General features: G+C 34.6%; 1 protein-coding gene across 1 annotated transcript; it reads left to right on the top strand.

The window, feature by feature from the left end:
- Positions 1-2,074: 2,074 nt before the first annotated feature.
- Positions 2,075-4,125, top strand: LOC129881617 (omega-3 fatty acid desaturase, endoplasmic reticulum-like). Its single transcript, XM_055955769.1, has 7 exons — positions 2,075-2,161; positions 2,821-3,154; positions 3,277-3,366; positions 3,460-3,526; positions 3,597-3,689; positions 3,772-3,957; positions 4,039-4,125. The coding sequence occupies exons 1-7, from the start codon at positions 2,140-2,142 to the stop codon at positions 4,123-4,125; spliced, it is 879 nt and encodes a 292-aa protein (XP_055811744.1). The 5' UTR covers positions 2,075-2,139.
- Positions 4,126-16,203: the final 12,078 nt, after the last annotated feature.

Below are 16,203 nucleotides of genomic sequence, written 5' to 3'. Positions count from 1 at the left end.
GTCACTTTCATGTGATGCCATGTGTACCTATCACATGCCGCCATGTGTCAAGTAGGTGAGTCACCTACTTGCTTTAAGTAGGTGCGTCGTTTCCTTATTTCTCTTCCGTGGGTTCATAATTTCGTCGCACTTTAAGAGCCTATGTATTCCCTTCTACTTAGTCTCAACACGCACTCGAGTATCTTAAGTACGTAAGACCTCCAAATTGGTAGTTTACGCGAGTCAATCGAGTCCTACGACTCATTTCTTGGCCTCCAACTCTTTTTGAATTTTTATAACCCTATTTCCAATCTTCCTTATTATGAAGCATTTCGTTCTCCTTTCCTTGGAGTTATTTGATAGCATTATAAACTATCCGACTAATATAACGACTTTTAAGAAACTTAAGAGACTTCCCAGAAACTTGAGAAGTTTAAGAAGCATTCTAAGGTACCAAAGTACGGGGTGTAACAGTTATGATGAAGTTTTATGATATGCATTGACCATGAGTTTCATATATTTTCAAATGATTTTAAGCTCTATCTATGTTCATTATGATTAGTCATGCATCTTATGGCATATTATTCACGTTCCTATTAATTGTTCATGCGTACCTCACATACTAAGTACATTCATATGTACTAATGCATATTTTGCCTACATTGTCTCATAATATAGGGACGGACGACACTCACGACCATCCTATTCATGGCTAGAGTTGATTAGATATCAAGAGTTTGGTGAGTCCTCATCTTATCTAGGTCAATGATTGTGTTTCTTATTTCTCTTACTTGACTTACTTCTATTGTTAGGGTAATCTAGGAGCTTGTCCTAAGCCCCATCAAAGACTAGAACCAGAGGCATGTTTAGACGGCTTATGATGTAGTCCGGTTTGGACATCTATTGAGTTGATTTCCCTTAGTCACATTCCCTTGTGATGATTAATTCCGCTTATCTTTATCATGTTCTTTACCTTATGTATGCGATGTATTCTAAAATGGCTTATGATTGGGGTCCCTTGCATTTCGATCATCGTGGCTTGGCCCTAGTTTGGATCGTAACATTGTTCTTCATTCCCGGTTGTCATGCCTTCGCAACTAGGTTGGTTTCTTCCTTGACATTTACCTTGGGGGCTCTGCCCTTATATTGATTCGTATCTGAAATATCTTATGCCATATGACCACTAATTTGAAGCCAAGTTGAACTTAAATTTTACCCTATACACGGGTCATGTTGTGGATTATGCTAGAGGATTGGGTTTGTAAATAGATTAGGTGGGAGGATGGTATATTTGGGCTACATGTGTCCCTATAATAGTATATAGGAACACGTTTTAAATAATTGATGGTTAAATGTGTCTAGTTAGATATCATAAGTACTTATAAAATTTGAAGATGAATCATATTTGCTCCTATAATTCTAGATATCGTATAAATCATATATATATATATATGACTTATATTATCAGTTAAAAATATGTGCATGTATTTATTCTATATTAATTTATAAAATAAAATTAAGAAGAAACAAAAATTATTTCCTACTTATTTATAGTTAAACTGATTTTAAAATAAAAGAAACATGAATAGAGTTTTTAAAAGTAATGTTTTTATTATGAATAAAATGTGATTTAAAACAGAAGAAGAAGTAACATATTCATTAGAAAAAAAAGACATTTTTAACACATTAAGTAATAATGCAATATTTTTTTACTAAATTATTAGCGATAGAAATATTTTTGGATCAAATTATTGGTGCTAAGTGATATTTTTAGCTAGACCAAACTATAATTAGGCACATTTTTATTCAATTTTGTGTACTTTTAAAACAATATTGACCTTTTATGTTGTTATTCCATAATTTAGGGTACTATACTTCTAAAAGTCCAAATATAACACAATGTGTATGTAAAGGGACCAAGAACAATATATTCTCGTTAACTAATAGTAAAATTTATTGATTGAGTTGCACATCACAGAGACAAAAAAAATAGAACTTATCAACAGCTCAAGAACTGAAAATTTTATTCTCCTTCTTTAGTGTTACAAAACAAACATAATACTTTGTAGGAACATTTCTTCTATTAAAATGCGAAAAGGTAAAATAATCCCCAAACTTGAGTTGATTGTTCATTTTTCACCGGTGTGATCATTCACCTCCATGTCTTCCCATATTCACCGGGGTTAGTTTATTTTTTCTATATAAATATATTTTTTAGGCATAGTTAGTTTCTTTTTTTCTATCTCTCTCTATATATTTTGGCTTTTAGCCAGCATTTAAGGAAACTGAACAAGAGCCAGCGTAGAGGAATACGGAGAGTTGACAAAAGGCAAATGATATATTCATGTCCAGTTACCTCGAAAATTTGTTATTCATATATGTTTCATTAATTAGTTTAAATCAATTCAAGAAATTATTTGGTCCTATATATAGATTTTCCTTTTTTCTGAGGTGTTGTACTTTAACATCTACAACTTGTTGGATCTTTGTTCTTGTTTCTGGATCATATCTTGAGAAAGGGGAAAACAATTTACTAATAATGTATCGTTCATGACCGTTTGTTTTTATTTCCTCTTTTACCTGTTATTTTAATAGATAGAGAAATAGGGTAAATCTGGATTTGATGGCTACTAAGAAGTAAAAATGACGATCTGTTGATATCATCCATAATATTAATATCATAATAAAGGACCTTTTCATTTCAACATTTATTTTACATGCCCTGATTTAGCCAAAGGGAACAAATAAGAATGGTGTTAAAAATATATGAAGAATTGATTTCTTTTTATGTCAATAGATATATATGAACTTAACATGGATTTTGTTCTCAAACTCAAACAGGTTCAGAGTTGAAGACTCTGGACGACAATTTCACGGCATTAATGGGGTCTCTGGGAATTAGTGAGATTGATGATAAGACCAACAATAAGACGGAATTGGAATTCGACCCCAGTGACCCTCCTCCATTTAGGCTGGTTGAGATACGCAATGCAATTCCTAAGCATTGTTGGGTTAAGGATCCATTCAGGTCCTTCAGTTATGTAGTAAGGGACCTAACATTGGTTGCTACGTTGATTGGAACTGCAATTTATTTGGATAGTTGGTTATTTTACCCAATTTACTGGGCCCTCCAAGGCACCATGTTTTGGGCAATCTTTGTTCTTGGACATGATTGGTAAATAACTATAATATCTATTCATGATTTTTCTTGGACATTGTTCTCTTTTCAGATTTGATGAAATTTAAATTTAATCAAGTATGTTTCTTTTGTTTTTGGTCCTCCCCTTTTTTATGTAGTGGCCATGGCAGCTTTTCAGATAGTCAGTTGCTAAATAATGTGGTTGGTCACATACTACATTCTGCTATTCTGGTACCCTTTCATGGATGGTTGGTGCTTGAAACTTAGCTCTCTGTTATATACTTTTTATCTTTTAATTTAATGAGTTAATGTATTGATACTCTTATCCAACGTAATTGCAGGAGAATCAGCCACAAAACTCACCATCAGAACCATGGAAATGTGGAGAATGATGAGTCTTGGGTGCCAGTACGTTACCTTTTTAATACTATTCATGTTATTTGTAGTGTTACCTGAAAAATAATCTCATTTCTTACAGATGTCGGAAAAACTATACAAAAAAATGGGTTATTCAACCAAGATTCTAAGATACAAGATCCCATTTCCCTTGTTAGCATATCCAGTGTATTTGGTAAGAGTAACATAAATAATTTGTAACATAAATATCAGTCCTAGACATCAAATTTATGTTGATGAAAAACTTTGTGATGCAGATGAAGAGAAGTCCAGGGAAATCTGGTTCTCATTTCAACCCATACAGTGACTTGTTTCAACCGCATGAGAGAAAATATATTGTAACATCAACTGTATGCTGGACTATCATGACAATTGTCCTCTTTTACCTATGCACCGTCTTTGGTACTCTGCAAATGTTAAAGATTTATGGCATTCCTTATTTGGTCAGTCCCACAAAAATTTCAAACACGCTTTTAAGAATAAGCCACAAAAGCCTGAACACTTCACATTTTTATTATTTTTAGGTTTTTGTTATGTGGTTGGATTTTGTTACTTACTTGCATCACCATGGCTATGAGAAGAAGCTTCCTTGGTATCGTGGAAAGGTATGAGACATAAATATTTATATTATATTATCTTCTTTAAAAAATGATACAATATGTTGGTGAATCTATATGAATTGTGTGAATAAAATATTAATCAGGAATGGAGTTATCTAAGAGGGGGATTAACCACAGTTGATAGAGACTACGGATTGTTCAATAATGTACATCATGACATTGGAACACATGTTATTCATCATCTATTTCCTCAGATGCCACATTATCACTTAATAGAAGCGGTATTTCTTGAATTTCAGATTCTCTTTCTCTCTATATATTGTAGTTTATTTGATCGTAAAAATATTTATTGCAGACAAAAGCAGCAAAATCAGTACTTGGAAAGTATTACAGAGAGCCCAAGAAATCAGGACATATTCCTTTTCACTTGGTTAAGGATCTAACAAGGAGCATGAAGCATGATCATTATGTTAGTGATTCTGAGGAGATTGTTTTCTATCAGACCGATCCACAACTCTTCCAATATTCTTCCCCAAAGGAAGAGTGAATTTCACGAGAGAGAAATCAAAACAATCTCGCATTGTACTAACTCATTCAAAAATTAACTAGTCTCTGAAATATACATGCTCTTAGCAATAGTCTGTAACACTAAACAATTGACATTAGATTTGAAGTCTTTTTCTTAGTCAATAATTTATGCTTCCATTATTTCTCTCTTGAAGAACAAAACAACATGAAAGAACAAGGCTTTCTTTTTTCCCCTCTTTATTTCTACTCCATCTATCTTGTCTTTTCTTTTTCTTTTTTGATTACTTAAATTCCAATGAGAGGGGACAATGCAAACAATAAGATGGGGTTTTCTTCCCTTAGCTAATTGGTACTACCTCATTTTTACTTTGCTTGATATTATTTTTAGTAATCCATTCTAAAAATATATATGACACAATTTCTACATTTTTAACGAAAAGTTTTTATAGTAACATTAATGTTATGACGTATTCCAAATTACTTTCAAAAACTTCATAATCACATAAATATTATGGCATATTTCAGATCACAAATTTCACAAGTCATTTTTCTATATTACTTTACCTTCTAAATTAATTTATGTGATGTAAGTAGCTATCTTTATAAAAGAATAGCATCTTTATATATTTACGATAACTAATTTCTGTGAACACCTCAATACTTAGTACAAAATTTAATTTGTAAATGATAAGTTTTAGATGTTATCCGTACTATTGAACTTCCTTTAAGAAATAACCATGTGAAGTTATATTTTTTTGTAAATATGATGATAGTTTAATGATATATAATACTTCAATTTAAAGACAAATATAAACTCAAGCGTATATAAATATATGCATATGATAAAAATATTTACCGCTTAAACTTAACAATTATGCACTAAATATAAAACTAAACTCTTATTACAATCGCCTGGTCGTTCGTTTGGATTTTATGCCAGTTTCTGTGCTTTGGAGCTCTTGAAGTCTAAACAGTCCACCTCAGTCAAAACTTCACAAAAGTAGTCTCAAAATATAATTATGAAGGTTTCATCAGCTCTGCAATGGTTATTTTAGGCAAGTGGCATGGTCGACTTGACTTCCGAGGCTTTCTGTAACGTTCCTCAAAATGCTCACAAGTGACTCAAAAATGTTTTGGAAATAGGTCGCTTGAGTAACACATTACCTTTATCTTTTTTGGAAAATTCAAGTCCAGAATATTGATCAGGAGGTCAAAACCTGCAGAAAAATGATCTGGGTGAATTTTAGGACCCGTATATCGAAAGATAAATTTTTTAAGAAATTGCAAAAAATAAGACACTGAGCGGCAAGTTTGCATCACCCACCTACTCCCAGATAGTGCAATTTTTCTCCAAAGTAAAAATCAGGGCAAAATCTTGTTCGCTAAAAATTGGCCTATCTAGGAACACATTCGTGTTGCGGACTTAGCCTGATTTTTCTATCCGAATTCAGTTTTTAAGTGAGGACACTTTAGATATTTTCCTAATTGTTAGTTAATGAATCTGGACATTTTTAGGGCCTAATTCAGCTCTATAAACTAACCTACTCATCTAAATTCATTCACTCTTCTACAATCCACCCACTCAAAAATTTCTCTCTCTAAAAAAGGCTCTCAAGGACTCCATTGAAGAACTCCAAGAAATTCTCTTAACCTCTCCATCAAAACTCTCAAATTCTTTGGTCTTCTTATTCAAGGTATGTGGGTAATTGACCCTAGGGTACTTGATCCTAGATTAAACTCAAATGCATAATCAATTGACTTGAAAATCATTAAAATTTACTTGCAAACATGCTTGATCATATACTTTCTATCAGCCCATACATAATTCATAAAGATGATATTAGTAGGGAGTATAATTGAAAATATCCATATTTTACATCATGAACCCTAGAGATCAATATAGGAGAATTCATGGAAAAACTCTTCAATTCAATGTAATAACCATCAATTTATATCAAAATAGACTCATAATCATAATTTGAATCATAATTCATGCAATTGGACTAGAGATCATAATACCCATAAAATAGCATACTTTAATTTGATAGAAAATTTGAGAAATTGATTGGGCTTCATGGATGAAAGAATCCATGAATCAATATCCACATACCTTAAGTGAGAAAATCAAATAATTTGGAAGAACTTGAGAGTTTTGATGAAGAGCTTGAGTGAATTTATTTGAAGTCTTCAATGAAGTCCTTGAGAGTCTTTTGTAAAGAGAAATATATTTGAGTAGGTGAATTGTAGAAGAATGAATAGAATTAGAGCTTTAGGTCAATTTATAGAGCTGAATAAGGTCTTAAAAACACCTAGGTTCATTAACTAACAATTAGGAAAAAGTCTAAAGTGCCCTTACTTAAAAACTAAATCTGGAAAAAAACCACCGCACAGGTCTGCGACGCGAAACTATTCCGTGATAGGCAAATTTTTAGCAAATGAGATTTTGGCCAAATTTTGACTGAGTAAAAATTGCACTAAACGAGAGAAAGTCCACGACTCGGACTTGTAACATCCCTCAAAATGCTCATAAGTGTCAAAAGAATGCCTTGAAAATAGGTCGCTCACATAACATGTTATCCTTAATCTTTTTAGAAAATCCAAGTTCGTAATATCGATCAGGGGGTCAAAACTTGCGGGAAAATTATCTCGGTGGATTTTTAGGATCCGTATATCACAAGATAGATTTTTGAAGAATTCACAAAATAGAAGAGTCCGCGACAGGTCCGCGACGCGGACCTGGAAGGGTTTTCTGGCCGAGTTGAGTTTTTTTAAAGGACGTATTAGACCTTTCCAAAATTATTAGTTAATGAACCTAGACGTTTTTAGGACCTAATTCAACTCTATAAATTAACCTAAACCTCTAATTCTATTCATTGTTCTACAATTCATCTATCAAATATTTCTCTCTCTACAAAAAGGCTCTCAAGGGTTTCCATTGAAGACTTCAAGTAAATTTACTCAAGCTTTCCATCAAAACTCTCAAGTTCTTCCAAATTAATTGGTGTTCTCACTCAAGGTATGTGGGTTTTGATTCATGGATCCTTTCATCCATGAAGCCCAATCAATTTCTCAAGGTTTTCTATCAAATTAAAATATGGTATTTTATGAGTTTTGAGATCTCTATTCCAATTCCATGAATTTTGATTTAAAGTATGATAATGAGTCTATTTTGATATAAATTGATGGTTATTAAATTAAATTGAAGAGTTTTTCAATTAATTCTCCTACTTTAATTTTTAGGGTTTATGATGTAAATTATGAGTATTTTTATTATGTATGGGCTTATATAAAGTTTATGATCATGCATGTTTTAAAGTAAATTTCATGATTCTCAAGTCAATTGATCATGCATTCATGTCTTACCTAAATTTCAAGTACAAGCTATGGTCATGAATTTTCAAAGTATGAATTATGACTATGAATTTCCATTATGATCATGAATTATAAGTATGTTTTAAATTATAGTTCTTCATGCAAGTTATGAAGTAAGGCGACCTAAGGACTAACGATATAAATTATGCAAATATGATTGTAATGATGAAAGGACAATTCTCACATTACAAGTATGTTATGAAAATGAACTACTCTATGATTTCAAGCCTATGATTCATGACTATGATATATGAAATTATGATTTTTATGTTATGTATGTATTCTGTGGGATTTGACTTAGCACCGAATGTGAACTTGAGGTGGGGGCTCGAAATAACGGGGTCCTTATATAAAGTTTCTTATCTCATAACTACGTGCCACCACAGGATTGCCTTTTGGCCTAGCTAGTGGATCCACAAATAGCATATGTTCATGATCAGGAGTCTACCCTGGTAAAGTAGCCTTCTCCTTCTCGATGTGGGGATCATCGGATTCCATGTTATATCTCATATGGTTTTATTGTCGGTTATGGTTTCTATCCCACATATGTATGATCTCTTAAGTATGTTATGATTTTGGAATTTTTGCTTTTAAAAGCTTTGGTCAATATGATTTTCTCATGACTTTACGTATTCCATCTTATCATGTGTTTTACTTGACCTTGCATTACATGATTTACGTTGCATGTCACACCCTCATACTTAGTAAATTCCAATGTACTAATGCCTACTTTTTGCCTACATTATCTCATAATGTAGGGGTTGAGGTTGATTATCCACGTAACTAGTAGTGTTCTCCATCCGACGGTGTTGCGGTGAGTCCTCATTGACCGGAGACTAGTTTCAAGTTGGTTATTATTTTCTTTTCAAAAGACTTTTTTTTATGTTGTATATTGAGGGTGAGCTAGGGACATGTCTTATCCCCTGCCCATACTTATGTTTAGAAGCATCTAGCTGGACATATGTTCGAGTCTATGTTGTAATGAGACATTTTTAGATTTCTATTCATGTTTTAGACTCTCTTATGATGTTTCCGCTTTTATATTTCACCTTATGTATGCTTATGATATGTATAAGAGGCTTGGTTAGAGCCCTTCGGTATTTTGATCATCGTATTATGACTAGGCTGTAGGTCGGGTCGTGACAAACTTGGTATTAGAGCACAAGGTTTTCCAAGTGTCCTAGGGTGTCCAACATGCCGCATCAAGTAGAGTCTTATTCATTGGTGTGAAGTGCGCCACACTTATGAGTAGGAGGCTATGAGGCATTTAGGAATTTTTACTTCTTACAGGATCCATGTCGTGCGATAGAGTGGTACTTTAAGACCTTCCCTCCTAACAATTGTTCTTTATGATTTTTTAGAACATCCCTCCGAGAAGACAAATCCCTCAAGCTAATGGTCCTCTTCCCGATCAAGTAACTAATGAGGAGTTTTGGAATGCTATCACTATGCTAGCTCATATAGTGGCCAACCAAGGAGTATTGGCTCCTCCAAATGTGATCACATTGGCTTCAAGAGTTAGAGACTTCACAAGGATGAATCCTGTCGAGTTCCATGGTTCGAAAGGCGATGAGAATCCCCAATACTCTTTTATGAGGTATATAAGATTACAGATATTATAGGGATGTCTTAGGAAGAGAAGGCAGAGATGGCAGCCTATCAACTTAGGGGTGTCTCTTAAGTGTGGTTTGACCAATGGAGGGCCGAAAGGGTTGAAAGAGGCCCTATAGGTTGGGAGGATTTCAAAGTTGCTTTTATTGACCGCTTCTTTCCCTTAGATTTGAGAGAGGTGAAGGTGATGGAATTTATCAACTTGAAGCAAGGGAGTATGAGTGTAAGGGAGTATGCCCTCAACTTCATGAAGTTGTCCAAGTATGCTCTGACTTTGGTGTACGACCCTCGAGCCTAAATGAGTAAGTTTATATCAGGAGTTTCAGATTTAGTTGTTCAAGAATGTAATATGGCCATGTTAATAAAGGAAATGGATATCTCTAGACTAATGACTCATGCCGAGCAAATTAAAGAGGAAAAGCCTAAGGAGGTTCCTAGGATGACTAAGAAGGCCCGGATTGAAAATGGATCATCTGTTGATGATACTTCAGTGCCTAAGTATCACAAGGATAGGGTGCCTAACCCTATATATCAAGGTGACAATTATAGCAGTCAAGCTTTTCTCGTATGCCAAAAGTGTGGAAGGTACCATCCGAGAGATTTTCTAGCCGGTTGGGTGTATGTTTTGGTTGTGGTGCAAGGATCACAAGTTAAGGCATTGTCCAAGGGTTGCTAAGAATGACAAGGATAGTCATCGACGATCTTATCCCTATCCCTCTGTGGGTCCCCAAACTTAGTGTGGTACTTCATCCGGTAAGTGTGAATTCCCTTTTTGAAATGGTAACGATTGGTATGGATTGGTATCTTATGCTTTTATAGATTGTAGAACTCATTGAGTCAAGTTTTAATTTCCAAATGAGTCTATTATATAATGGAAGGGTCATGATTCAATATTTAAGAATAACTTCAGTTCTTGCCTTAAGGCTCTAGTTAGGGGTCATGATAGATGGAGAGAGAGTAGCCATTTTGTGTTTCGATAAACTGTGGCATGTGTGCCCCATTTGAGGTCATAGAAAGGAAGGAAGAGCTAGATGAGACCTTGTTATGGGCAATAGATAGGTAATAATATATATTGGTGTGACCTTTGGTAGGAATGAATACTAATGAGGATGTAAAGATGCTAGGGTAGACACAAAAATTATTAAGTGATGTTGACTTCAAGGGAGCCATAACGTGGTTAAAATGGTAGGTTGATGTGTGGTTGTAGATATGTGAAAGATTGTAGTAGTCTATTGATGACTTCTTATTAAGGGTTTCAAGTGAGTATATTAGAGTTGTTATAGAACTAGGCTTGAATGTAGTGTTTATGGCATATGAGTGAATGTACAATGCATTATGTATTTCTTTATTAGGTTTCGAGGTTTGATGAATACGGGTAGTAAGGAGTAGTACTCTATTTTCCTATAGAGATGTAGAAGCCTAAGGTATATGTGTCAATGTTGAGGAAGTTTGTGGGTGATCCAAATTCTATGGTGCCAATAAAGAATGTGAGTATTGAAGAGAGTTTGACTTATGAAGAGATCCCAATTGAGATTTTAGACCGACAAGTGAAGAGGTTAAGAAATAAAGACGTATCCATTGAAGTGTTATGGAGAAATCAACAAGTAGAGAGTGCTACGTGGGAAGCAGAATCAGACATGATTAAGTGATATCCTTATCTTTTTCCTTTCACTCAAGCCTAAAGGTACTAAGTTGCTCATGATCAAATCAATTAAACTTCTACGCTTCAGTTGCAGATGTCATTCATATGCATGCATGATTCATGTAAATGATTTCTCTCAAGGACTATGTTTTACTTTAAGTATAAAGTTTACACATTCTATGCATTTTTTAAAGTATCCTCATGTCCATGTCAGGTTTCTAAATCCTTTTTCCATGTCTTTCCTATATTAGTTGAATATCATTCGAGGAAGAATATTTCCAAGAGGCAGATATTGTAGCATCCCTCAAAATGATCATAAGTACCTCAAGAACGCCTTGAAAATAGGCCGCTCATGTAACGCGTTATCCTTAATCTTTTTGGAAAATCTGAGTTTGGAATATCGATCAGGGGGTCAAAACCTACCGGGAAATGGTCTCAGAGGATTTTTAGGGCCCATATATTGGAAGATAGATTATCGAAGAATTCACAAAATAGAAGGGTCTGTGATAGGTATGCGACAGGTCCGCGACGCAGACCTAGGAGGGTTTTCTGGCCGAGTTGAGTTTTTTTAAAGGGAGTTTTAGACCTTTCCCAAATTATTAGTTAATGAGTAGACATATTTAGGACCTAATTCAACTCTATAAATTAACCTAAACCTCTAATTCTACTCATTCTTTTATAATTCATCTATCAAATATTTCTCTCTACAAAAAGGCTCTCAAGGGTTTCCATTGAAGACTTCAAGTAAATTTACTCAAGCTCTCCATCAAATCGCTCAAGTTCTTCCAAATTAATTGGTGTTCTCACTCAAGGTATGTGGATTTTGATTCATGGATCCTTTCATCCATGAAGCCCAATCAATTTCTCAAAGTTTTCTATCAAATTAAAGTATGGTATTTTATGGGTTTTGAGATCTCTATTCCAATTGCATGAATTTTGAGTTAAAGTATGATCATGAGTCTATTTTGATATAAATTGATGGTTATTAAATTAAATTGAAGAGTTTTTCCATGAATTCTCCTACTCTGATTTCTAGGATTTATGATGTAAATTATGAGTATTTTCGATTATACTTCCAAATGATACTATCTATATGAATTACGTATCGTCTTATATGAAGTTTATTACCATGCATGTTTTCAAGTAAATTTCATGAATCTCAAGTCAATTGATCATGCATTCATGTCTTACCCAAATTTCAAGTACAAGCTATGGTCATGAATTTTCAAAGTATGAATTATGGCTATGAATTTCCATTATGATCATGAATTATAAGTATGTTTTAAATTATGGTTCTTCATGCAAGTTATGAAGTAAGGTGACCTAATCCCTAACGATATAAATTATGCAAATATGATTGTAACGATGAAAGGACAATTCTAACATTACAAGTATGTTATGAAAATGATCTACTCTATGATTTCAAGCCTATTATTCATGATATGATATATGAAATTATTATTTTTATGTTATGTATGTATTCTGTGGTATTTGACTTAGCACCGAATGTGTACTTGAGGTGGGGGCTCGAAATAAGGGGTCCTTATATAAAGTCTCTTATCTCATAACTACGTGTCACCGTAGGATTGCCTTTTGACCTAGCTAGTGGATCCACAAATAGCATATATTCATGATCAGGAGTCTACCCTGGCAAAGCAGCCTCCTCTTTCTTGATGTGGGGATCATCGGATTCCATGTTATAACTCGCATGGTCTTATTATCGGTTATGATTCCTATCCCACATATGTTTGATCTCTTAAGTATGTTATGATTTTGGAATTTTTGCTTTTAAAAGCTTTGGTCAATATGATTTTCTCATGACTTTACTTATTCCATCTTATCATGTGTTTTCCTTAACCTTGCATTCCATGATTTACGTTGCATATCACACCCTCATACTTAGTACATTCCAACGTACTAATGCATACCTTTTTCCTAGATTGTCCCATAATATAGGGGTTGAGGTTGAAGATCCTAATTGTCCACATACTTAGTAGGTGTTCTTTATCCAACGGTGTTGTGGTGAGTCCTCATTGACTGGGGACTAGTTTCAAGTTGGTTACTATTTTCTTTTTAAAAGACTTTTGTTTACATTGTATATTGAGGGTGAGCTAGGGACATGTCTTATCCCCCGCACATATTCATATTTAGAGGCATCTAGTTGGACATATGTTTGAGTCTATTTTGTCATGAGACATTTTCAGATTTTTATTCATGTTTTAGACTCTCTTATGAGGTTTCCGCTTTTATATTTCACCTTATGTATGCTTATGTTATGTACAAGAGGCTTGGTTAAAGCCCTTCAGGGTTTCGATCATCATGTTATGACTAGGCCCTAGGTCGGGTCATGACAGGACTTGCCGCACACTTTAAAGTTTTGCGCAGTTTCTTTGAAAATCTATCTGTTGATATATGGGTCCTAAAAATCCACCAAGATCATTTTCCAGTAGGTTTTGACCCATTGATCGATATTTTGGAATCGATTTTGCCAAAAAGATTAAGGATAATGCATTACGTGAGCAGTCTGTTCCTAAGGCATTCTTAAGGCACTTGTGAGCATTTTGAGGAATGTTACAGTTTGTTGTATATTGTGATGCCTCACGGGTTGGATTGGGTTGTGTTTTGATGAAACATGATAAGATTATAGCATATGCCTCTAGAAAATTAAAGGTGCATGAACGAAACTATCCAACTTATGATCTTGAATTGGAGGCCGTTATCTTTGCTTTGAAACTTTGGCTTCATTATCTTGATGGGGTGCATATTGATATATTTACCGACCACAAAAGTTTGCAATATGTGTTTAGCTAAAAGGGACTTGAACTGTAGGCAAAGAAGGTGTCTTGAACTATGATGTACCATCCGGTAAAGAAAATGTTGTTACCGATGCTCTTAGTCAGTTATCCATGAATAGTTTTTCTTATGTTGAAGATGACATGAAGGAGTTAGTTAAAGATGAGCACCGATTGTCCCATCTAGGGTAAGATTGAGTAACTCTAATAAGGGTGGTATTCTTGTTCAAAATGGCTTGAAATCATCATTGGTAGCGGATGTAAAGGCAAAGTAATACATAGATCCAACTTTAGTCGAGTTGAAGAAATTGATGGTTGATAAGAATATTGAAGTTTTATCAAAAGAGGGAGATATAGTACTTCATTACCATGGGTCGGTTATATGTTCCAATGTTGATGGCCTAAGAGAAATGATATTGAATGAAGCTCATAGTTTTAGATATTTTATACATCCGAGATCTATCAAAATGTATAAAGATTTGAGGAAAGTGTATTGGTGGGATGATATGAAAAAGGGATATACAAAGTTTGTAGAAGAATGTCCAAATTGCCAACAAGTGAAGGTGGAATATCAAAGAATGGGTGGTCTAGCCCAAGATATTGAAATTCCTACTTGGAAGCGGGAAGATGTGAACATGGACTTCATAGTGGGTTTACCTCATACCTAAAAGCAACATTGTTCAATTTGGTTGTAGTTGATAGAATGACCACATTAGCCCATTTCCCACTCGATAAGACTTCTTATAGTGCCGAAGATTATGCCAAGATATATATTCAGGAATTGGTAAAGTTGTATGGTGTTCCTTTGTCCATCATTTCAGATCGTGGTACTCAACTCACTTCTCACTTTTGGAAGTCTTTTCAAAGGGGTCTTGGTACCCAAGTTAAGCTAGGCACTGTATTTCACCTTCAAATCGATGGGAAGCCAAAAGGACAATCCAAACTCTAGAATATATGTTAAGGGCATGTATACTTTATTTCAAAGGAAGTTGTGATGATCACCTACTGCTAGTCAAGTTTGCATACAATAATAGTTACTATTCAAATATCGGAATGGCACTATTTGAATCCTTGTATGGACGAAGATTGCGATCACCCATTGGATGGTTTGAAGTGGGAGAGGGTGCCTTGTTAGGACCCGAGCTAGTATTTGCATCCTTGAAGAAGGTCAAGATTATTCGAGAAAGGCTAAGGGCTGCCCAAAGTCGTCAAAGGTCTTATTCGGATGTTAGAAGAAGAGACCTTGAATTCGATGTGGAAGATTGGGTTTACTTGAAGATTTATCCTATGAAAAGAGTAATGTGTTTTGGAAATAAGGGGAAACTTAGTCCCCAATATGTAGGAGCATATTGGTAAGGTGGCCTATGAACTGGATTTGCGAATAGAATTAGCCTCAGTTCATCCTGTATTCCATGTATCAATCTTGAGAAAATGTTTTGGTGATCCCAATACTATTATGCCTTTGGATAGTGTGATTGTTGAAGAGAATTTTACTTATGAGGAGGTTCCGACTAAGATTTTGGACCATCAAGTAAAAGTGTTGAGGAACAAGGAAATTGCATCCGTTAAGGTCTTATGGAGGAATCAAGAAGTTGAGAGCTCTATATAGGAAGTGGAAGCAAATATGAGAAAATTATATCCTTATCTCTTTCCTTCTGTGTTGTTTGGTTCCCAAGTTTATGGGGTCGAGGGTATGTTTGTTATTGTTTTTACCTTATGAGGGTATGGGCATCAGGTCAATTATTTCTCAATAGTAATTGTACTTATCTTATGTTGGATTTTTAGTTGGTTAATAGGTGTTCTTAGTCTGTATTTGTTGTGGTACTCCCTCTAGGCTGAGTTGGATTAGTCCTTAGTGATTATGTGACTAGTGGTGATCTCGACATTTCGTTCTTGATTAGTTGATGTCTATAGAGCATCCTTATTGTAAATAGGTTGTTGGCTTGCGCTTTTAGGCACATCCCTTGATGTTGTTCCTTTTCTCTTGGTACCCTAGTTCTTCAATCTCTATTTTCTGCTCTATCTTATGTTATCTCTTGTGTAGTTACTTGTGTGTACTTGCCTTGTTTGCTTGTTTTTTATACTTTCTTTATCTGTGAAGCTCAGTCGGCCTATGCCTACTGAGTATCATTTGTTTGGTACTCATACTACACTTCTACACCCTACAAATCATAATATGGGTTA

The sequence above is a fragment of the Solanum dulcamara genome, chromosome 3 (assembly GCF_947179165.1).
Source record: "Solanum dulcamara chromosome 3, daSolDulc1.2, whole genome shotgun sequence".
NCBI classification, from domain to species: Eukaryota; Viridiplantae; Streptophyta; class Magnoliopsida; order Solanales; family Solanaceae; genus Solanum; species Solanum dulcamara.
The sequence above is the reverse complement of the archived record's forward strand: the minus strand, read 5'-3'. Positions and strand labels throughout refer to the sequence as shown.

Excerpts from the sequence above, each read along its gene's own strand:
- LOC129881617 (XM_055955769.1), top strand. The coding sequence starts at position 2,140 with ATGTCTTCCCATATTCACCGGG. Across the intron at positions 2,162-2,820 it reads GTCTTCCCATATTCACCGGG|GTTCAGAGTTGAAGACTCTG; the intron begins GTTAGTTTATTT and ends AAACTCAAACAG. Across the intron at positions 3,690-3,771 it reads TAGCATATCCAGTGTATTTG|ATGAAGAGAAGTCCAGGGAA; the intron begins GTAAGAGTAACA and ends TTTGTGATGCAG.